The 25117-nt window shown below is 43.8% G+C and overlaps 1 protein-coding gene across 1 annotated transcript in view; it reads left to right on the plus strand.

The window, feature by feature from the left end:
- Positions 1 to 25117, plus strand: part of TARS3 (threonyl-tRNA synthetase 3) — a 54498-nt gene extending 29381 nt beyond the window's left edge. Inside the window, exons 12-19 of the mRNA XM_084772907.1 lie at positions 1099 to 1261; positions 12110 to 12247; positions 14483 to 14560; positions 14643 to 14743; positions 18124 to 18228; positions 21888 to 21960; positions 22969 to 23083; positions 24325 to 25117. Of these exons, the coding sequence (XP_084629033.1) occupies positions 1099 to 1261; positions 12110 to 12247; positions 14483 to 14560; positions 14643 to 14743; positions 18124 to 18228; positions 21888 to 21960; positions 22969 to 23083; positions 24325 to 24473 (922 nt within the window). The 3' untranslated portion in view covers positions 24474 to 25117. The remainder of the gene's footprint in view (positions 1 to 1098; positions 1262 to 12109; positions 12248 to 14482; positions 14561 to 14642; positions 14744 to 18123; positions 18229 to 21887; positions 21961 to 22968; positions 23084 to 24324) is intronic.

Raw genomic sequence — 25117 nt, forward strand, 5'->3', positions numbered from 1 at the left:
CACATAAAATAAAGGTGTGTCCTACAATCAGTGCGATTTTGGAGTCCATGAGAGATTGCAATTATCATTAACTTAATGTGCAAATTCAGCCTTCTTGTGTAAATGGATTTTATAGATAGAAGTGAATAGACACAATCTTCTATACACACACACACACACACAAGCTTACTGCTTTTTTCTTAGCAATATACACAATTTCTAGTAAAATGACATTAGAAGACAGCTATTAAAACAAATCTCTGAAATTCAAGGAATCCTTATGCCTGTAAAGAAAAGATAAAAAGAAATTAGAATTTAAGGTGGAATCACATTTTTAAAAATGTGTTTGCAACTCTAATATTATGAAAATTGTCTAAATATAATCTCCATTGTCTTCAAACAAAATGGAGCCCAGCTAGTGCCCCACTCTCAGAAGCATTATCAATTTCTCAGGATCCTTTCAAGCTGTGTGAGTGGTTTCAACTCTGAGGTAGGCTGTGTGAAGTAGAGAATGCAGTTTGTTTCTTCCTGCTTCCGGATAAGCAGTTGGGGACACAGTGGCTCAGTGGGGACAAACTAAAGGAGCAAGGGGTGTTTCCTATGGAAGACGAGTCTCTTATTCTGCTGAGATTCTTAGCTGAGTGAGGCTCTCTTAAGCCTGGTGCTAGAAGTCCTCAGGACACAGCCTGTTTCCTCAGAGCTCGGAGGAGACCAAGAACAGACAGGTGATGGTTTGCAGCACTAGACTAGCACCCTATATATATTACACCCAAGGTGTTCCCAGAGCCTGAGGGGAAACTCAGCGCCCTGCCAGGGACTCCCTTTCAGGAACAGAGGGTAGATCCGAGTGCTGTGGTGATGGCAACTCACAGTTGGTATTTCCCAGAAGGCTGTAGCTCTCTGGTAGTTATTATGGCACATACTTAGTGTGTGAGGCCAAGGGTTCAATGCCTGCTGCCAAAAAGATAAATAAAAAAATAATCTTAGAAAAAAGGTTGCCTGTTGACCTGAGACCGAGAACAAGGCATTTTGTACGTCTTGAAACTTAGTTTCTTAGTGTTTAGGTGATCAGTTTTCTCTCCATAATGTGAATTCTGTTTGTTTCCACGTCTTTTCTAGTTTAATGTTTGCACATCGCCCGCGATCCTGGAGGGAAATGCCTGTTAGATTTGCTGATTTTGGAGTTCTTCACAGAAATGAACTGTCGGGAACTTTAAGCGGCTTAACCCGAGTCAGGCGCTTCCAGCAGGATGATGCTCACATCTTCTGCATGGTGGAACAGGTAGGCAAGGACACTGTGGGAGGCTGGCTCTGCAGGCTCATAGCTCAGCCTCTTCAGCCGCTGTGAAGTGGGATGTGTGCCCTTGTCTCTGCACGCTCGCTGAGCAAAACCTTTGCTGGTTGTCTGGTTTAGAGTTAAGACGCCAATCATTTCCTGGCATGAAGTTTATTGTTTTCCTTTGGTTTCCTTCACTTACTTTATTAATTCAAGTTCCACAGCTGGGATATTTTAAGGGAACTTTGGGTTGTTTTTTTCCCCCAGTGTGTTGCCTGGAACTTAAAATCCAAATTAAAATTGCCACACAAAGGTCATTCTCAAACACAGCCAGACTGCTAGACTTCACTGCTTCGATAGAACAGTACACAAACTGTTTGCCAAGAGGTGCTGCACTGTACAAGTCTTGGGAACTTTAAAGGATTTGATAAATTATAATGTTTTTCTGACTACTGAAATTACTGTGAAAACCAATATCAGAAATCTATTTGGAAACTGCACAGCACACTTCTAAATGACCCACAGATCAAAGGAGAAGTCCAAAATAAAACTAGAAAATAAGACCTATATAGTACAAATGAAAACACACGCACCACAGATTATGTGATGCCATTAAAATGATATCTACATGGGTATTTACAGCACCCCAACTTCTACTTAAGAAACCAGAAAAAGAAAAAGATCCAACTGTATCCAGTGTAAGCCAAAGAAAGAAAATAAAGTGATAAGGTGTGCTGGCTATTTTTATGTCAACTTGACACAAGCTAGAGTTCATTTGGATGACAGAACCTCAATTGAGAAAGTGCCCTTACCATACGTTAAGGCAAAAGCTACTGAAACAGAAAAATAAAAGAGGGTGCCAACAAAACCCAAAGCTCATTCTCTGAGAGGATCAACCAAATGGGTAATCTTTTAGACAGACTGAAGGAAAAACATACAGATTCCAGCATTAGAAATGAGAGGTGTTGTTGGTACAGACTCTGAAGATAGTCAAGGAGTAAGGCATATGTTTTTATCATTACAACAGATTTTATCACACCAACAAATAGACTATGTCTAAAGGTTTGGTTAGAAAGCTACCAGGCCTTTTAAAGCAGCTGAAGTCCAACGTCACACACTCTAAGCATATTTATGACTAACTATAGGCTTTTTATCTTTTTAAAACCTACTTTATTTGGGTTTATTTAATGCCTCTACCTCCCTTCCAATCCATCTACCTTAGATAGAAGAGAAAGGAGGTTAATAGGGACAGTAGAAGTAGACCTTTTAAGACTCAGTTCCTTGGAGTAATTCCACTCTTCATCAGAATTCTGGCAGACGTGTTAAACAGCAAACGCTCAATTCAGCAAAAGTGACTGCAGCCATAACAGCTACCTGGAACCTTGAAGCATTCTCTGTAGCGTTTCTCTCTAGGAGCATAAGTGGAGCAATGAACAGCCAGGCAATTGGGAAGTGATGCAAAATGTACAAAGCAAAGCCTCTCTGTTTTTTGGGATCCTATTAATCTTCTCTCAGAGTCCATCCCAGAATGTTTTTCAATTGACAAAGATCATGCCCCCCCCCCACTTCCCCTCACACACAACAGGCAGTTCCTTTTCTATCAGACGAACATCACATGCCCTCACACAAGGCACTTCTACATCCCACACTTGGGATCAAAACAAAAACATGTTTACATCCACTACAAATAACTTGATGCCAATAAATTTGGTAACTCAATAAAGTAGGCAAATCTTTGAAAAACACGAACTACCAGCCTTTATTCAAGAAGTCAATAAGCAGCCTTGTGGCCATCACAGAAGTTAAACTGACCACTAAACCCTTCCTACAAAGAAAGAGCCAGTGCACATTGGTTTCACTGATGAATTCTCCAAACACTGAAGGACACTCTAAACAGAATCTTTAAACAAACAAACAAAAACTGAAGAGGAATAAGTCATTACCGACTCATCCCAGGAGGCTTCCAGCACTCTGAAACAAAACAAGGCAAAGGCTGAGCTGAGCGTAGCACACAAAGGACAATGCATCTTAACCAAGTAAGCTATGTTCCACAAATGGAAGATGTATAATATTAGATAATGCTTAGCATAATAAAATGAGCCATTGTAATTTACCATATTAACCAACTGAAAAAGAAAACTCTCGGCTTTGGTGCTGAAGAGATGGCAGGGTGGTCAAGAGTACTTGTTGTTATTATTCAAGCTGAGAACCAAGGATTGATTCACAGCATCTGCATAGTGCCTCAAAACCATCTGTTACTCCAGTTCCAGGGGACCTGACACTTTCTCATAGCTTCCATAGACACTGAATGCACACAATGTACAGACATTCATGCAGGCAAAGCACTCGTACATAAAAATAAAAATCCTGAAAAAAATCCAAGATGGCAGTGCCGAACATACACCTTGTTTGATCATCAGGAAAGCAGTGACTGTACAACAACCTAAGGACCAATCTGAGAACCACAAAACACCAGTACTGATGACCCATAGGTGAGAGGGGTTGAAACTGTGTGAAGCATGGTTGGGTCCAGGCTCTGGCCACCTGACTAACCCACAGAAAAGTCCTGAGTCCCTGCAGGCATGGGACATGCACACCAAAAGCTAGTGCCACACAACTGACTGGCAGACAGCTTTGGAACTCCTGGGACACAGAGGGAGCTATGGCCTGCAGGGAAAAAAAGAACCCAGCATCTGTGGCTTATAGCACAGAACAGATACCACAGTCTGGAACACAAGTGGATCTAACCTCAGGTCACCCAGCAATCTGCAGAAAATTCTGGGGTCCAAACAGGCACTAGGTGCATGCTCCAACTAGAGACATCACAATGGGAAGAGGTTAGCATAAGAACACAAGCAACAATTCGCAGGACCATTTAATACCACCAGAAACCAGCAGCCCCATAACCATAACAAACCCTAGAGACACTATCACATCCAACACACAAGAGAAAAATTTCAAATCTGAGGTTATGAAAATGATAGAGGCCTTAAAGGAGGAAAATAAATCCCTCAAACTAGAACAAGAATACACAAAGAAAGAGATGAAATAATTGAACAAATAGCTTAAATTTGCAGAAGACAGGAAACTACGATCAAACAGAAGGAAATGAATAAAAGTATTCAAAACCTAAAAATGAAGAAGCACAATACATGACAATCCCGGAAATGGAAAACCTAGGGAAGAGGACAGGAACTACAGTATAAGCATCATTAACAAAATATAAGAGATAGAAGACAGAATCACAGGGCTAGACGATATGACAGAAGAAATCAATACAACAGTCAAAGAAAATGTTAAATCTAAAAAGTTTCTGACACAACATCCAAGAAATCTAGAACACCATGAACAGACCAAACCTAAGAATAATAGGGATAGAAGAAAAAGAAGATTCCTAGCTGCAAAGCCTAGAAAATATTTTCAGTAAAATCATAGAAGAAAACTTCCCTAACCTAAAGAAAAAAATGTTCATAAATATACAAGAAGCCTACAGAACTTCAAATAGATTGGACAAAAAAGAAAAAGAAAGAAAGAAAGAAAGAAAGAAAGAAAGAAAGAAAGAAAATCCTCCTACCACATAATAATCAAAATACTAGACATACAGAAAGAAAGAATATTAAAGAAATTCAAAGAAAGAATATTAAAAGATGCAAGAGAAAAGGGCCAAGTCACATATAAAAGCAAACCTATCAGAATTGCATCTGACTTCTCAATGGAGACTATGAAAGCAAGAAGGGGCCGGACAGATGTCATGCAGACACTAAGAGACCACAGACACCAACCTAGACTACTATTCCCAGCAAAACTTTCAATCACCATAGATGGAGAAAACAAGTATTTCCATGAAAAAACCAAGTTTAAACAGTATCTAACCACAAATCCAGCCCTACAGAAGATACTAGAGGGAAAACTCCAACCCAAGGAGGGTAACTTTACCCGGGAAAACAAAGGAAATAAATAACTCAACAAAACCAAAGAAATAAAACACACACACACACACACACACACACACACACACACACACACACACACACACACTACCACTACCAACACAAAAAAAAGTAACCAATAACTACTGGTCATTAATATCTCTCAACATCAATGGCCTCAACTCCCCAATAAAGAGACACACGCTAACAGGACCTATCATCTGCTGCATACAAGAAACATACCTCAGCAATAAAGATGAACATTACCTTAGAGTAAAGGGCTGGAAAATGGTATACCAAGCAAACGGACCCAAGAAACAAGCTGGAATAGTCACCCTAATCTCTAATAAAATAGACTTTCAACCAAAAGTAATCAAAGGAGATGGAGAAGGACACTTCATACTCATAAAAGGAAAAATATGCCAAGATGATGTCTCAATTCCAAACATCTATGCCCCAAATGCAGGAGCACCCACATTCATAAAAGAAACATTACTAAAGCTTAAATCGCATATTGAACTGCACACATTAATAGTGGGATACTTCAACACCTTGCTCTCACCAATAGATCATTGCAGTGGAAACTAAATGGAAAAATAATGAAACTAATAGATGTCATAAATCAAATGGACCTAACTGATATATATAGAACTTTTCAACCAAACACAAAAGATTTTACCACCTTCTTAGCACCTCATGGAACCTTCTCCAAAATTGACCATATACTTGGTCACAAACCAAACCTCAACAGATACAAGAATATCAAAATAATCCCTTGCATTTTATCAGACCACCATGGATTAAAGCTGGAACTCAACAATAACAGAAACAACAAAAAGCCTATAAACTCATGGAAACTGAACAACTCTCTACTCAATGGCATCTGGGTAAGGAATGAAATAAAAAAGAAATTAGAAACTTCCTAGAATTCAATGAAACTGAAGGTACAACATACCTAAATTTATGGAACACAATGAAAGCAGTCCTAAGAGGAAAGTTCGTAGCACTAGGTGCCTTTATAAAACACTGGAGAGATCCCACACTAGCAAATAAACAACACACATGAAAGCTCTAGAACAAAAAGAAGCAGACTCAAAAAAGAGGAGTAGATGGCTGGAAATCATCAAACTCAGGGCTGAAATCAATATATTAGAAACAAAGAGAACAATTCAAGGGATCAACAAAACCAAGAGCTGTTTCTTTGAGAAAATCAACAAGATAGACAAACCCTTGGCCAAACTAACTAAAATGCAAAGAGAGAATATTCAAATCAACAAAATCAAAAATGAAAAGGGAGCCATAACGGAAAACCAAAGAATCATTAGGTTGTACTTTAAAAACTTATATGCCAGAAAATTTGAAAATCTAAATGAAATGGACAATTTTCTTGATAGAGTCCAATTACCAAAATTGGATCTAGATCATATAAACAAATTAAATAGTCTTATATCTCCTAAGGAAATAGAGACAGTCATAAAAAGTCTCCCAACCAAAAAGAGCCCAGAGACAGATGGATTCAGCACAGAATTCTACCAAATCTTCAAAGAAGAGCTAATACCAATTCTCTTTAAACTATTCCGCAAAATAGAAACAGAAGGAACATTACTCCTTCTATGAGTCCACAGTCACCTTGATACCTAAACCACAGAAAGACTCAACATAGAAAGAGAATTTCAGACCAATTTCTCTTATGAATACAGATGCAAAAATACTCGATAATATACTCACAAACTGAACCCAAGAACACATCAAAAATATCATTCACCACAACCAAGTAGGCTTCATCCCAGGCATGCATGGGTGGTTCCATATATGTAAATCCATCCATTTAATCCATCATATAAGAAAACTTAAAGAAAAAACCCACATGATAATATCCTTAGACACTGAAAGACATTTGACAAAATACAACACCCATTCATGTTTAAAGTCTTGGAAAGAGCAGGGACACAAGGCATATACCTAAACAATAGAGGCAATATTCAGCAAGCCTATATCCAACATCAAACTAAAAAGAGAAAAACTTAAATCAATTCCACTGAAATCAGGGATAAGACAAGGCTGTCCAATCTTTCTGTATCTCTTCAATATAGTGCTTGAAGCCCTAGCTAGAGCAATAAGACAACTAACGGAGATCAGGGTGATAAAAATTGGAAAGGCAGAAGTCAAAGTATCACTATTTGTGGTTGACATGATAGTATACATAAGCGACCCTAAAAAATTCTACTAAGGAACTCCTGCAGCTGATAAACACCTTCAGCAAAGTGGCTCAAAAAAAAAAAATCAGCAGTTCTCCTGTATTAAAAATGACAAATGGACTGAGAGAGAAATTAGGGAAACAATACCCTTCACAATAGCCACAAATAATATAGTGTATCTTGGTGTAACTCTAACCAAGCAAGTGAAAGACTTGTATGAAAAAACTTCAAGTCTCTAAAGAAATAAATTGAAGAAGATATCAGAAGATGCAAAGTGGAAAGTTCTCCCATGCTCATGAATAGGGAAAATCAACATAGTAAATATGGTCATCTTACCAAAAGAAATGTACAGATTCCCTGCAATTCCCATCGAAATTACAAAACAATTCTTATAGACCTTGAAAGATCAATTCTCAACTCCATATGGAAAAATAAAAAACCCAGAATAGCTAAAACAATCCTGTGCAATAAAAGATCATCTGGAGGAATCTCCATCCTGGATCTCAAGCTGTACTATAGAGCAACAGTAATAAAAACAGCATGGTACTGGCATAGAAATAGGCTGGCTGATCAGTGGGATCAAATATAAGACCCAGATATAAACCCACACACCTATGGGAATTTGATTTTTGGCAAAGAAGTCAAATTCATACAATGGAAAAAAAGATAACATCTTCAACAAATGGTGCTAGTCTAACTGTATGTCTATATGTAGAGAAATGCAAATAGGCCCATATTTTTCTCTTTTTTAATTTAATTTTATTAATTTATTCATATTACATCTCAGTTGTTATCCCATCCCTTCTATCCTCCCATTCCTCCCTCTCTTCCATTTTCCCCTTACTCCCCTCTCCTATGACTGTGACTGAGGGGGATTTCCTCCCCCTGTATATGCTCATAGGGTATCAAGTCTCTTCTTGGTAGCCTGCTATTTTTCACCATGCACAAAACTAAAGTCCAAGTGGATTAAAGGCCTGACACTAAATCTGTTAGAAGAAAAAGTGGGGAAGAGCCTTGAACTCCTTGGCACAGGAGACAACTTCCTGAACAGAATACCAACAGCTCTGGCTCTAAGATCAACAACTAATAAATGAGACCTCATGAAACTGAAAAGCTTCTGTAAGGCAGGAGATACTGTCAACAAGCAAAATGACAGCCAACAGACTGGGAAGAGATCTTCACCAACCCTACATCTGACAAAAGGCTAATATTCAAAATATATAAATAACTGAAGAAATTAAACACCACCAAGTCAAATATCCCAATTAAAAAATGAGGTACAGAGCTAAGCAGAGAATGCTCAACAGAGGAATAATGGATGGCTGAGAAATGCTTAAAAGAATGCTCAACATCCTTAGTCATCAGGGAAATGCGAATCAAAATGACTCTGAGATTCCATCTTACACCTATCAGAATGGCTAAGATCAAAAACTCAAGTGACAGCACATGCTATCAAGGATGTAGAAAAAGGGGAACACTCCTCCATTGCTTGTGGGAGTGCAAACTTGTTTGTTTTGGGGGTTGTTGTTGAGACAGGGTTTCTCTGTGTAGCCTTGGCTGTCCTGGACTCACTTTGTAGCCCAGGCTGCTCTTGAACTCACAGAGATCTGCCTGCCTCTGCCAGGATTAAAAGCATGTGCCACCACGCCTGGCTGAGAGTGCAAACTTGTACAACCACTTTTGAAATTAATCTGGCCTTTTCTCAGAAAATTGGGAATAGTATTACCTCAAGATCCAGTTATACCACTCCTAGGCATATACCGGAAAGATGCTCCACCATACAACAAGGACATTTGCTCAACTATGTTCCTAGAACATAGTTCATAATAGGCAGAATCTTGAAACACCTAGATGTCCCACAACTGAAGAATGGATAAAGAAACTGTGGTGTATTTACACAATGAAGTACTACTGTGCTATCAAAAACAAGAAAGTCTTTAAATTTGCAGGTAAATGGATGGAACTAGAAACAATCATCCTGAGTGAGGTAACACAGACCCAGAAAGACATGCATGGTATATACTTACTTATAAGTGGATATTAGTCCAAAATAGATGTACACTGAAAGACTCCACCCAGAGGGGGATCAGATCAGATACTGAGACTCTTGGTCAAGAACTTCGAGTTATATGGAAGAGATGGGGGATGAAAGGACAGAGTGGGAGGGTTTCAGACACTCCACAAAGAGACTATGAAGTGGCTTTGTACCCAGGGGGCCTGCACAAACTGATGCACCAACCAAGGACAATGCATACAGAGAGCCAATCCCCCTGATCAGGTGTAGCTGATGGACAGTTCATTCTCCACATGGAGAAGGGGAGAGGAGAGCAGGGATCTGCCTCTGATATGAACTCTAATGCCCACAATTTGATCACTGCTTCTTGGTGGAGAAGCCCTGTGGGGCCACAGAGGAAGGGGATGCAGACTATCCAGATGAGACTGGATAGGCTGTGGTCAGACGGTGGGGGAGTAGGACCCCACTGGTCAGAGGTCTAGGGGAGGGTGCGTTGGAACAGGAAGATAAGAGCAAGGGGATTACAATTGATGTGTAATGTAAATAAATTATAATAAAAATAAATAAATTAATTAAAAGATCATTTTTTTTAAAAAGAAAGAAGCATATCTCAATAATTACTGTATCAGCAGATGCTGGGAAAGCATCAGGAAAAACCAACTGGTCGTTCCTCATTGAAAACTCTAAGAAAAAAGGAAGAGAATTTCCTCGACAGGCACTTCTGAAAAACCTAAGCAGGAGCAAGACCAGGATGTCACTTCTCGTTGCCTCAGTCAGCAATAATTACACTGGAAAATCTCCTGATGAAATAATAAGCAAACATCCAGATTAGAAAGAGTAACATCTGCAGTTCCGCTTGCAGACGGTAGGCCTTGCCCAGTGTTGGTCAGGTCATGTGCTCTGTGGTTCACAAAGGCCGTGAGAAGAGCCAGAGCCACCAAGCCACTGGGCAGCAAAAATGAGCTGGTTCATCCCTGAGGAAGAAACCCCACCCCTGCCTGGGAACAGTTAGGCTGGAGCAGTGTTAGAAAAAAAAAAAAAAAAAAAAGCAGCCAAAGAAAGGTTCTGATCCAGAGTCATACCCTAAATACCTGGGGCTCAGAAGCTGAAAACCATCCATTGTTCCAACAATTAGAAAATCTCATCTTGAATGAAAAAGGACAACCCTTGAACAGCAACACTGAGATGACCGTGTGTGTGTGTGTGTGTGTGTGTGTGTGTGTGTGTGTGTTCAAGTGCTCTCAGAGGCCAGTACAAGTTGTCTGACAGAGTCACAGGCAGTTGTGAGCTTCCTGGGAATTCAGGTTGTGTATTGGGAAGAGACTTTGAGCTGTCTCTCCAGCTCCATTACAAAGATGTTAAGGCAGCCATCATAAGAATGCTTTCGGGAACAGCTACAACCCATTTCCAACCAATGAAAACCATTCCAAGACTCCGAACAGGGAAATTTTAGAGAAGAATTAAAGACCATACTGAAGAACTAAGCAGACAAATTACAATGAAATGTGTAATTAAAAGCCAAAATAAAAGCTCAATAATTGAATTCATGAACAGAACAGAGGAGACAAAAGAACCTATAGATATAAAAATAAGGATAGAATCTGAAAGGCAGGAAATTAAACTGGGGAAGACACTGGCTGTGACTGACCCCACCACCACCACCCCACCCCTCACCTGACATCCATGTCATCATCCTCTGCAGGGAGATGGGAGGGGCTCTTAAATGGTGGCTGAGAACTTGTCAAATCCAATAAAGGACACAAACCAGCAGTCAGGAAGCCAAGCAGGTTCCAAGACAGGACATACCCAGAGAAATCCATACTAAGATGTGAGTTAAATGTGGGTTGCGGGGGGAACAGAAAGAAGATGGAAGGCAGAGAAAAGTTGAATGACAAGTTGAATGACAGCTCCTCACACAGAGGTCAGCAGTAGTTTAGCCTTTTTCAAGGACTATAAGAAAGCACTGTCAAGCCAGAATTCCCAGGCTAGAGGTGATAGAGACGTCAGTCAGCCATCCCTCAGAAGGATAGCCGTGGGAAGGGAGTGGTGGGCGGAGTCTTAGAGCATGAGAGACTTTAAAAGTGTGAAAGTAAAAGTAAGTAAATGTTCTCTTTTCCTTGTGAGTTCACTAAGTTGTGTTTAATGGTTAAAGTAAAACATACCCTTGCCAGATGTGGTCCTAAACATGTGGAGAGGAAGTGCTTAGTCAGATGCCGCTGCTAATGGAGGAGGGTGAAGGGAAGCTGGGTTTTTGCACTCATCTGAGTTTGTAAACCATGACATCTGTAGGATACAATGCTATATAAAGTGTGCCTGCGGAGATGCACTAAGATGCCTAAAAGTCTAAAAGAAAGTATAGTAAATGTTAGCAATTGTGTGTTAAAGTCAGGCTCTATGGGGCTGGAGAGATGGCTCTCATTGGTTAAGAATCCTGCTGTTCTTGCAAAGGACCCAGCACCTACATTTATAGCTCACAACTATCTATAATTCCACTCCTAGGGCTCTGATGCCGCCATCTTGCCTATGCAGACATCAGGCAGGCATGTGGTATGCGTACATACAGGCAAACACTCATATTCACGTAAAAATGTTAAAAGATTTTAAAATTAGTCTTAATAACTATTTAACAAAATTATTTACTATTGAAAATACTGTATTATAAGTGGATTTAAATTGGTGTTCCATTTGAGTGTTTCACCTGTTTTGATTTCAGATTGAAGAAGAAATAAAAGGATGCTTGCACTTTTTACAGTCTGTTTACTCAACATTTGGCTTCTCTTTTCAATTAAACCTGTCGACAAGGCCTGAGCAGTTCCTAGGAGAGACTGAGGTGTGGGATGAAGCTGAAAGGGTAAGCACTGTGACAAAAGCCCAAGAGACCGCAGGTCCCTGGCCCTTCAGACTGAGGAGTCTGGGCCTGCGGAATGTGGCTAGCCAGTTCCCACCTCCATGGTGATCATCTGGGCCACACTTAGCTCCTGATGTGAGGTTTTCATTTGTACAATTCAGTGCTGGTCCCCTTCTTCCTAAAATGCTCACAGAAACTAAACATGTCCCAGGAGGCAGGAGAGCGGAGGCACCATATAAAGAGTCTCGCAGTTATTTTCGTGTTCTGAGTAGATGGATGCCGGGCGGAGGTGCTCAGACACAGGCTCGGCTTAAGCTGATAGTCTCCTCCTCACATACTCCAGCCCGTGCCCTTTCTACGCTCTTCCCTGTCTACTGAATGGAGGATCAAAGTTAAATGGGGTCTCCTGTGCCAGGAAGGACAATGACTCAGTCACACAGAAGTCTTGATGCTTTTGCTTTTTTGGTTGATATGGCTAGAATTTAGCAGCCAAGGCTGAAGTCTCCCAGGAATATGGTATCACATGACAGACCTTCCTCTACTTTGGGAGCCTTTTCCCACAGTGACCATCTTTGATCATCTGGGAGTGAGTGAGATGAGCATCTGAAGGGGTTTATTTTACTGTTGCGCTGTTGTCATCCTCGTCTTCTTCCCAAGTCTCTGAGCTACCTTGAAAAAGCCCAAAGCTTTCTTAGCCCTGCCTATAGCTACTCCCGTTCCTATCGCATTGCCTCATCCTGCGTCCACAAATTAGAAATCTGGTGACCTCTGCTTTGTATTCTTCCCCAAACCTTGGCCTGTCTTTGGTGTTTTAATGCCTTAGGAGTTCCGGGGTCCTCTAATTGCTGTCACGGGGCCTTAGTTTCTCTGTCTTGTACCCCTTCTCCTTCAAGCCTGAGAAGCACCCCCGTGCAGGTGCCCTTTCTTGGTCCTAGGAGAGGGGTGCTGCTTCTGTAGGGTTAGGTCCACTTGGGATGTTGCTAGCATCTCAGAAATGAGATTCTCTCTGTCAAGAGCACACTTGGACTGGGACCTGCGAGAGCCCTCCGTGACCCAGGAGCCAGTTACCTTGGTATTTTCCGCTGCAGCTCAGAGGTGACATTGCTGCCTTGACTTCCCACAGACCCCTGCATTACCAAGTATCCAACCCCTCCTCCTCTTCAGTATGTTGGATTGTGACAGGAATCTGGGTGGCGTTTTGACTTTTGCCTCCATGCTCTCCAGGAAGCTGACCCAAGGCGTCTTCTGTTAGTGCTTATCCGGACACCCACTCACTGTCAGCTAGAGCCAAGAACCCTCACCACAGGCTGCAGCTCAAGCCTGAACTGGCTTAGGCTGAAAAGCCCGGGAACTCAAAAGGGCTGCCCCTCTGTGCCCCTCAGAGGCACAAAGGGAAGTAGGGACATACTCAGTGAGTACAGGGAAGCAGGATCAAGGCTCCCGTGCATCGTCATGTGTGGAAGCCCCACCCACCCAAACAAGAAATAGCTCTCAGCCCCATCACGAGGAGACACGTTCTGGTTTGTTTTTGTCAACTTGTCACAAACCTCGACCTATCTTAGAGAGAGAATCTCAACTGGGGGATTACATCCATCACATTGACCTGTAGGCATGCTCATGTCTATGAGACTTTTGGAGTTTTGTTTTGTTGCTTTGTTGGTTTTTTGTTTTTGTTTTTTGTTTGTTTTTGACTCCTGACTGATACAGGAGGGCCCAGCCCACTAATAGTGTAGTGCCACCCCTGGGCAGGAGGTTCTGGAAGGTACAGAAACAGTAGCTAAGTATGAAATGGGGAGCAAGCCAGTAAGCAGTGTTCCTCAATGGCCTGTGCTTCAGCTGCTGCCTCTTGGTTCCCAAGCTGACTTCATCAGTGATAGACTGTGACCTGGGAATTGTGAGATAAAAGAAACCGTTTCTTTCCCTGAGTTGGTTTTGGTCATGGTTCTATCACAGCGACATGGAAACAAACTAGGAGGCACCTGCTGTCAATTTGTAGGTCAGAGAAGGCCTGTTTGTAGGTCAGAGGAGGCCTGTACTGGAAGGAAGGTCTTTTCTAGAATCTTCTAGAACAATTTAGAAAGTGGTTCTTTCCCCCCAGTGTGTTGTTGATAAGTATGAATTAAATAAAGGTAGGATATAACTAATATGTATAGATACTGATGAGCTATATGGTAAAAAGGATGAATATGTGATAATGTAGGAGGTTTTTAAAATAATCTTTCTTTTAAAATAAAATAGCAACTGCAGAATAGCTTGATGGAATTTGGAAAACCATGGAAAATAAACCCAGGAGATGGAGCATTCTATGGCCCTAAAGTAAGTAGAACATATTCTGAGAGAAAGGGGGGCATTATAAAAAATAAAAACTGTTTCTAAACAAGCATTACTTAATTTACAGATTGATATACAAATTAAAGATGCCATTGGCAGATACCATCAGTGTGCTACAATCCAGCTGGACTTCCAACTGCCTATTAGGTTTAATCTCACATATGTTAGGTGAGTGACTCAAATACCTTCACTACCTGTCTTAAGATCATGAGAATACAGAAACAAGCACTAGTGAGTTCTGGTGTCTATGTCATATACTATACATTTGTTTACACCTTTGTAATCTGGGTATTTTCTTCAGCCATTTATGTTGCCAGGTAAAACTACTTAGGGCTGGGTACCTCATAAAGAAACTGGATTTATTCGGCTAAAATTATGGCAGCTCTAAAGTCCAGACAGCATGGCACAGGCATCTGGCACGGGCCTTCTCCAGCTTCCCACGTGGCAGAGCCGTAGAAAAGGAAGTGGTTTGGTGCAGCAGACTTCACAGGCACAAGGCAACCCTGCTTCTCTGGAGAGCTAACCTAGCTGTGTGAGAACTACAGTGACCCCTTCCTGGGGTATCCCCCCGAGCCCCCACCCTTGCCCCCTACCCCCAACCTAATCACCTCCCACCAGCTGGAGCCTCCCACTTCTCGGGCTGGAGGTGGCGCTTAGTGACAGAGTGGTTGCTTAGCCTTTGCCAGGCCTTGGATTCAACCCCCTCCCCTACAAAAGGGAAAAAGTGCTCCCCGATCTTTCTAGTGTCCAAAGAATTTATCAAGAATTGTGTTATGTGTTTCCTTTAGCTTGCGGATATGGCAGGTGGTGTTTAGTTAGAATACTGAACCAGCCTTACACTGCTAGGGTAAAAGCCATGTGGGCCCTGATCCTGTCATTAGTTTGTTGAGCCTGTTGGACTGCACATTCATACAGGAGACTGGACTGTAGCTTTATTTTCTTGTACCAGCTTAGTATGGCTCAGTGCCTAAGAGTGTTGTTCTTTTAAAGCCACCGGAAGCATGTTCCTTTCCATTCTGCTTCCTGGAAAAGATGAGGTGCATTTGGCGTTATTTCTCTTTTAGATAATTGTTAGAATTTCCATTAAAACTGCCCACAGCTGTAAGTCTCCCTTTTGGGGGAAAAATGTTATTGTCATATTTAAAATCCAGTCATTTTCATAGGATATTTTCTATCAGGGTTATTATAACAAATAAACAACCACTTCTCACTTGAGGGGGAATGGAGGGGACTAGACGGTCCATGTAAGCCATCCATCCTAGGAGTGTGTGGAGGGAGGGTGGGGAGCAAAGAGCACTGGTCCTTAGACAGGTCGGAGATGGTGCTGGTTAGAACCAGGCAGTGTCAGGAAGATGAACCAGGTGGCTGTGTTGGGGCGTATGCTGGAGAAGGAGCTGATGTGATTTTGAGGCCTAGGGAACAGGAGCATGAAGCATCGCTACTGTGGGCAGTGTGGGCACTGTGGGCTCACTGATGACAGTGTGGGTACTGTGGGCTCACTGTGGGCAGTGTGGGTACTGTGGGCTCACTGTGGGCAGTGTGGGCACTGTGGGCTCACTGTGGGCAGTGTGGGCACTGTGGGCTCACTGAGGACAGTGTGGGTACTGTGGGCTCACTGTGGGCAGTGTGGGCACTGTGGGCTCACTGAGGGCAGTGTGGGTACTGTGGGCTCACTGTGGGCAGTGTGGGTACTGTGGGCTCACTGAGGGCAGTGTGGGCACTGTGGGCTCACTGATGACAGTGTGGGTACTGTGGGCTCACTGAGAGCAGTGTGGGTACTGCGGGCTCACTGAGAGCAGTGTGGGTACTGCGGGCTCACTGAGAGCAGTGTGGGCACTGTGGGCTCACTGAGGGCAGTGTGGGTACTGCGGGCTCACTGAGAGCAGTGTGGGTACTGTGGGCTCACTGTGGGCAGTGTGGGTACTGTGGGCTCACTGTGGGCAGTGTGGGCACTGTGGGCTCACTGAGGGCAGTGTGGGTACTGCGGGCTCACTGAGGGCAGTGTGGGTACTGTGGGCTCACTGTGGGCAGTGTGGGTACTGTGGGCTCACTGTGGGCAGTGTGGGTACTGTGGGCTCACTGAGGACAGTGTGGGTACTGTGGGCTCACTGTGGGCAGTGTGGGCACTGTGGGCTCACTGAGGACAGTGTGGGTACTGTGGGCTCACTGTGGGCAGTGTGGGCACTGTGGGCTCACTGAGGGCAGTGTGGGTACTGCGGGCTCACTGAGAGCAGTGTGGGTACTGTGGGCTCACTGTGGGCAGTGTGGGTACTGTGGGCTCACTGTGGACAGTGTGGGCACTGTGGGCTCACTGAGGGCAGTGTGGGTACTGCGGGCTCACTGAGGGCAGTGTGGGTACTGTGGGCTCACTGTGGGCAGTGTGGGTACTGTGGGCTCACTGTGGGCAGTGTGGGTACTGTGGGCTCACTGTGGGCAGTGTGGGCACTGTGGGCTCACTGAGGGCAGTGTGGGTACTGTGGGCTCACTGTGGGCAGTGTGGGTACTGTGGGCTCACTGTGGGCAGTGTGGGTACTGTGGGCTCACTGAGGGCAGTGTGGGTACTGTGGGCTCACTGAGGGCAGTTTGGGTACTGTGGGCTCACTGAGGGCAGTGTGGGCACTGTGGGCTCACTGTGGGCAGTGTGGGTACTGTGGGCTCACTGAGGGCAGTGTGGGTACTGTGGGCTCACTGAGGGCAGTGTGGGTACTGTGGGCTCACTGTGGGCAGTGTGGGTACTGTGGGCTCACTGAGGGCAGTGTGGGTACTGTGGGCTCACTGAGGGCAGTGTGGGTACTGTGGGCTCACTGAGGGCAAGTGTGGGTACTGTGGGCTCACTGAGGGCAGTATGTTGGTACCCATTGCACACAGCCATGAGGCAGGGCATCGGACAGAGCTCAACATCCATTCCTGAGAAAAGATATGGCATAGTTACCAATCCTCTTCAAACTTGCCCATGAGGTCTAGGCTGCTGAGATTATCTGAGGGGGATTTGGCAGATATCCTAAAGTTTGTTGGATATCATAAGTGTATAAGCATAATTTTATATCACTGGTTGATTAAAATAAAAGATAAGAGAAAATTTTGGATACATAGAGGCCTGCAGAGACCTTATCGTATTTGTCCTTTACTTCCTACATAAAACAGCAAATAACATTTAGGAATATTCCATACTGCTCCCCATGGCGACATTTGCACAAGTCCCCACAGGAATGAGTTCAGTCTGCTCCCATACCTCCTTTCCCCAAACCCAGGGCCAAGCTCTCTGGGATACTCAGCCTTCTGCCTGAGTCTGCAGTGAGCATCAGCAGGAAGGTATGTGGTGACAGTGTGCTCTTTTAGCGTGTGAATTAGGTTAGGTGAGGACCTCTCCATGTTTGTTTGTTTCACCAACCTGCAGGAGAATCACTGTGAGTTCGAGGCCAGCCTGGTCTACAAAGCGAGTCCAGGACAGCCAAAGCTACACAGAGAAACTCTGTCTTGAAAAAAACAAAAACAAAAACAAAATGGAAGGTAACTTATACACATTTTTTTTCCTTTCATTTTTCCAGTAAGGATGGGGACGATAAGACCAGGCCTGTGATCATTCACCGCGCCATCCTGGGGTCTGTGGAAAGGATGATAGCCATCCTCTCAGAGAACTATGGGGGCAAATGGTGAGTGCCGTGCACGGGGAAGCTGGGTGGACGCTGCTCTAAAATCCAGGCCGAACAGATGAAGTTTCTGCCTCATAGTTAGCAAGTATCCACACAGCAAACAGAGGATTCTTGTTCCACGTGGCTGGTGGGAAAACAGGGGGTTCAAGCAGAGTGACACAAAACTGTACCATTGCCCTTTATTTAAGGACTCTCAGGGTTGAGTTATCTTTTCACCCTTTTCAAGCCCACTGGAGTTTGTGTTGTTGTCTGGAAAAGGCATCTTACCTCACTGTCATCCTTTCAACTCTGAGACTCTGATTGGTATCCCACAGGGATCCCTGTAGCCAGTGACTGAGAGAAAGACATCCAATCCTCGTGTGGTCCACACAGTACACCAGCACCATTGTAGAGAAGCTACCCCAGCAGCACAGGCCTAGCAAGGAAAGCAAATGCTATCATGTGCTATAGCTTGGGGTCCTCTCTCCTGGAAGCAAGCTGGCCACAGGTGTGGTCAGCGAATGCCATTCTGGTCACAATTATGTAGAAGCAATTGGATTAAAAAATAGGTGACAGCTTTGGGGAAGAGGAATGTTGCTGATAACAGCCATGGGCCGTTGCACTGGCTAGTTTTATGTCAACTGATACAAGCTAGAGTTAACTAAAGGAGGGTGCCTGAGTTAAGAAAATGCCTCCATAAGATCTGATTGTAGGGTGTTCTCTTAATTAATAATTAATGGGAGAGGACCCAGCCCACTGTGGGTGGGGACACCCCTGGGCTGGTGGTCCTGCAGTCTGTAAGAAAGCAGGCTGAACAAGCCACAGGGAGCAAGTCAGTAAGCAGCACCCCTCCACAGCCTCTACATCAGCTCCTGCCTCCTGTCCTGTTTGAGTTCCTGCCCTGGCTTCCTTCAGGGTGAACAGTGTAAGTAATATAAACCTTTTTCTCTCCTGGTTGCTTCGGTCATGTTTTTTCCTCATAGCAATAGAAACCCTAACTAAGACACCCGTGGTGGTGGAATCGCCCAGCAGAAGGCCCTTACTGTCGAGGGCTTTTTGAGTAGTCAAACACAAGAGTACCCAATCCGTGGTTCATGAACAGTGGCCACTAAAGCATATTCATGAGAGCCACCACATGAGTGTGCCCTCACTAGGTTCCACCTTGCTACACCCCTCCCGAGGACTCAATTCTCATCAGTAGTGACCAGTCCTAGTTTAGAGGAGCAGCAAGCTAGCATGGAGCAGCTGATTGCTGCTTTGGCTCCCTTTCATCAAGCAAGGCTGATTCCCGAAGATAGTGATCTCCCTAGAAATGTGGGAGCTCTGGATGTTGCTTTGCCCTGTTCTCCCAGCAAAGCCATGGAGTAGTTTCTTAGCAGAGAAGTGAGGGGGTGAGCCAGCATCCCTGGACCCAGGAACCCCATGCTGAGAGGCAACTGCCTCACTGATAGCCACAGCACCTGCTGGCACTAATATAACACACCTTGGGATACTGATGCTGCAGACCAGCATCCACCAGTGAACAATAGCCTCCTCTGCCAATAGAGCTTAGCTCTAGCTTCAGAATCCACTGTCTCCAGAGCTATCGTCCCTACACACAGCCCTTCCCACTCCCACAGTAAATGTTGGGTACCACTGTCAGGGCCACTGCCTCAGTTCCTCTGAAAGTTCTGCACCATTGCATCAGCCTTGCCAAATGACACTGTTCCCAGGCAGCATGCTGCCCTCATCCCTCTCATCAGTAAAAGTAAGGAAGGAAATGTCTGAACGGAGCATCTAGCAAAGGTCCAGCTTAGCTAGAAAGCCGTGGGCATTCCTGATAACTCATTTAGAGCAATGTACTTGTGGTCTCACCGAGAGGCTAAACTATTGAGATTCCACAGAAGCCAAAAGCGCAGGTGTGATGCACATGCTCCCTGAGTATGAATGAACATGCTCATATTTCATTATAGTTGGCTCTGTTTTGATATGTGGAAGTAGGTGAGGTGGTGGTGCCTTGTGCTAGAAAGGAGTAGTAAAGTGGGCCAAACCCTAAGGGAAGCTGGTGGGCCTGGGACATGCAGTAGGGGACAGGAGGTGACCCTGTGTGAAGTGCCCAGTCTCTCCTCAGAGACTCAGTCATAATCCCCACACTCCATACCTCAAGACTTCAAACACCTGCCAGACTTGTCATGACAATGTCTCCAAGAGTGAGATTCCCTAGGGGAAGTAGGTTGGGGTGTGGGTGAGGCCAGAGCCTAAAAGCAAACATTTTACTTTATACACTGTGCTTGTCAGTTTTGCCAAGTATTTGATTTTATGCATCATTTCTATAATTTAAGAAAAAAGTATGTGACTATGTATATTCTTAAAGTAGCAGCTGGGAATGGTCCCCACTGCCCTCCATTCCACTGCTAAACTAAGTTCTCACCACAGTGAAGAAAAAGGTAAATGTGTCTCACATTAAACATAACCCTCTATATTTTTAAAAACAGCATTATATTTTAGCGTAATCATAGGTTCACATGTAGTTGTAAGAAATAATACAGAGAACTGCATAATTTTCACACATAGGGTTTCTATTGCTGTGATGAAACACCGTGAACAAGAGGAAGTCCATCACTGAAGGAAGTCAGGACAGGAACTCACACAGGGCAGGAACCTGGAGGCAGGAGCTGATGCAGAGGCCATGGAGGGGTGCTGCTTACTGCCTTGCTCCCCATGGCTTGCACAGCCCGCTTTCTTACAGAATCCAGGACTACTAGCCTAGAGATGGCACCACCCACAGTGGGCTGGGCCCTCCCTTATCAATCACTAATTAAGAAAATGCCCTACAGCTAGACCTTATGGAGGCATTTTCTTAATTGAGGTTCTCTCCTTTCAGATAACTCTAGCTTGTGTCAAGTTGACCTACGACTAGCCAGGGCACCCACATTCCCCCAGAATTATACAGTACATCAATCACAAATAGGATATAAGCATTGATATTGCTAACCCTGTTCAGATGTTACCATTTCACATGCACTTAATTCTATGCATGGGTGTACGTGGTTCCGTAAGACTGTGTCCCATGTAAACATGAAGTCATCACACCAGTCACGGTACTGAGGAGAGCCAGCGCCTGGAACAGCCTCTCATGTTTCCCTTTATCCCACTGCTGTCTACTAAGCCAGCAACCATCAACCTATGTTTTTCTCCACAAGTCTGTCATTTCAAGAGTGTCACATAAATAGGGCCCTGCAGTGTACAGCTTTCGGAGGCTCACTGGACTCCCTTGAGAGCCACCTGTATTCTGTCAGTCGTTGGTTCACTGCGATTGCTCTTGGTGTTCCCACGTGTGCTTGACCATGTTTGACTGTTCACCTGCAGAAACACATTGGGCTGTATCTAGTTTGGAGCTGCTCTAAATAAAGCTGCAGTGGCCATCAGAGTGGAGGTGTTGGGTATGGATTCCAGGCTCTTGGGGATAGATGCTCAGGAGTGCAAGAGTGTGCCTGCCTTACTTTCCTATCACAATTCCAAATTTCCTTTTCTGTCTGTACTGTTGCCTTCCAACTTAATAAAGTTTCATTTGCTTCTATGCCATTTTACCAGTACCACTGTCTTATAAAGATCACCATGATAAAGCTTTGATTACTTTTAATCACATAAGTGGTCATTTTGAAATGACTTTAAGCACAAATATTTTATATATTTTTCAGGCCTCTCTGGCTGTCTCCTCGCCAGGTAATGGTCATCCCTGTAGGTCCAACTTGTGAAAATTATGCACTACAGGTAAGATTACAGACATTTGAAGGGCATAATAACTTGTCATATATTCTGTGTAGTCAATGACTTGATATGTTCATGTTTTAAGATAATGACTAGCTAGCATGTTGATAACAATCTTTCCTTCAGTCCTTGGGAGCAATGCATGAGTTATATCTATGGAGCTGTGCTTTCTTAATGCTTTTGAGAAATGGGTGTTTCCAAGCACCTCACACTTACTCTATCCCACGTGTGTTTATTGAGGAAAAACACCTTCCTATCTACACAGTATAATAAATATTTACTACCTTACTTTCAGGGGGAGAGGGCAGTAGTCTGGGAGCAGCTTAGCTAGTTCTATTTTTTAATGTTAAAAATAATATTTGTTTGTGCTTTTTTTTTTTTAAAGACAGTGTCTTTCTATGTAGTCCTGGCTGTACTGGAACTCACTATGTAGATGAGGCTGGCCTTGAGATCCCCCTGCCTCTGCCTCCTGAGTGCTGAGATTTCAGGTGTGCACCACCATACCTGGCTTATTTTCTATGTATGAGTGTTTTGCCTGCCTGTCTGTATGCCTGGTGTCTGAAGAGTTTAGAAGAGGGTACAAGGTCCCCTGGAACTCGGGGTGGTTTTGAGCCACCAGGCTTGTGCTGGGAACTGAAACCCGGTTCTCTGCAAGAGCAACAGGTGCTCTTAACTGCTGAGCAGTCTGTCCAGCCCTCTAGCTGTTGGCTCCAGCGTGGCACCTCATGGGACTCAGCCTTGGGACACAGGCACCACCCTGAGGTCCTCGCTGTATGGGATGCTTCTCTTGCTGTCGATGGCCTCCTGAGCAAGGGAGGCTTTGACAACCCAGACTCGGTAGTAACTATTCCTCCCTCCCTCCCTTCCATGCCTTACTGTGAGTCACACAGACCAGCTCTGAACAGTGTAGCAGGAGCCACCTAGGGCTCAGTGCTAGGAGATGGGAGACACAGGGCTGCTGTGGAGTCTGGCTACCGTAAATGATGTAACGACACCCCCACTTTCTTCTAGGTGTCCAAGGAATGCTTTGAAGAAGGCTTTATGGCCGATGTGGACTTAGACGACAGTTGTACGCTAAATAAGAAAATACGGAATGCACAGCTGGCTCAATATAATTTTATTTTGGGTAATTGAAGCTCATTTTTTTTTTCAGATGCTCAGCTTGGAGATTTACTTCAAGAAAATAAAAGAGGGGTTATATAGTAGCTACTTACCACAGTTGACTGTTGAGCTGTAGTATACAAGGCAGAGTCCTGCTCCCCCATGTGGAGTCTGTGGTGCAATGTTCCTAGCAATGGGTAACATTCAAGCCCAAATGGAGACAAACACCAAGATTATTTCTTCTGGGGGAACTGCACTGCCTTTGCCCCAGCCCATTTCAAAGCTCAGATGATTCCTTTTTGATTTTCTGGTTTATTAAAAAACGTAGATTAAGCTATGGGTAGAAAAAATTTCAAATGATCAAAAGAAATGATACATTCTCTGAGACTCATGAGTACTCATGAGTAATTAAGTACAAAGTCCAAAAATTTTGGCTTAAAAAATAAATGAAAATTAACAATAAAATCAAGAGAAACCGATATTAACATACCTGGAGGTATAGTATAGATACATTCTGTAAGTTGAAAGGGTCTGTAGTGAAAAGAGAGAAAAAACAAAAAAACAAAAACTTGGCCAGAGCCGTTCGGTCAACAGCGGGTCACTGGCAAGGTTTGGCTGTAGAGGGGACTGAGATGTCTCAGTCAGGCTCTTTCTTGTGATAGTCATGTCACATTAGCCAAGTGGAAGGGTCCCTGAGTGGCCGGTGACCTGGAAGGCCGAGGAGATAGCTAAGCTACTGAAAGAGTAACCGGGAACTCAGCCTTGCCGTGTCTGTGTCTCTCCGTTTCTGGTTCCATTTCCTTTATACTTGTGAATATCCTTGTAATTCCACTTAACAGTTTCTTCATTCAATATGGGAAGAAACACGAGTGCAGATTCCTGCATCTTCTCACAGAATGAGTTATGAGGAAGAACAGGCTTCCCTTCTCCCCCATTCTAGAACGTTCCAGTTGGCTTGCTTAGATCCAGCCACATTACGTTTCCTTGGAGTCATCAAATGCATAGGAACAAACAAAACAAAACAAACAAAAAGCCCTTCCCACCTGTGCTCTCAGACTACAGTGGTGTGCTCTGGAGTAGGCAGCAGAAGGCCTGAGACCCCGTCCCTCCGCTCCAGCTGCTCAGCTGCGGAGGGAGAACCCGACCCTCACCACACCGAAATTTAGGGAGTAACATTGAGGAGAAACTCAGGCGTGTGTCACGTGGCTAACTTATGGCGGGTAAGCCATTCATTTTGAAAATGTTTACTTCTCTTTCTTTCTACAGTGGTTGGTGAAAAGGAAAAAATAAATAATGCAGTAAATGTTCGAACAAGAGACAACAAAATTCATGGAGAAAGATCGGTGGCTTCTGTCATTGAAAAACTGAAGAACCTCAAACAATCACGCACCCTGAATGCCGAGGAAGACTTCTGAAGTCTGCGCCTTGGCTTCATCTCTGAAGATGAATTTTTCCAGCCACTTAAGATACTAGTACTTCTAAGAACCCTAGGGCCAGAGGTAGGCCACAGATTCAGCCACCTAAGAAGGAAGAATTATTATTTGATATATACAAATTTTTCACTCATTGTGTTCTGAGACTAAATAGGAGAAGCTGGGGAAATCCACAGGAGAGCAAGACCTCAGCGGTAAAATGTTGTTCATGCAAACAGGAACATATCTTTCCCTAAAGATGTGCTTCCAGCCTGGGGGCGGAGCTTCCTGACAGCACCTGCCTTGCATGTATGAGGCCTGGGCTCCTGCCCCAGCAGCCGCCAACAACAACTAAAATAGACTTTCAATGAATCCCACATCCCTTTTGAACATGGCAGGGAGGTGTCTTATTTCTAATACACATCTCAGGTATTTTTACGGCTGTTTTACTAAAGTTCACACTGAAACTTCATGCCCCAAGTTGGATCATTACTTCATTCATTCAGCAAGCGTAAGAGAAGTGCTAAACCTGTGTTAGTGGCAAAAGAGTATAAACTCAGAGAAATGTTGTGGAATCTGTTTGCATTGTAGCTTAAGAGTGGCTTCCCATTCATAATTCCTTATCTTTAGAAAAAATAAAGTCCTAA

The sequence above is a fragment of the Acomys minous genome (assembly GCF_964271855.1).
Source record: "Acomys minous genome assembly, chromosome: 2".
Lineage (NCBI taxonomy): Eukaryota > Metazoa > Chordata > Mammalia > Rodentia > Muridae > Acomys > Acomys minous.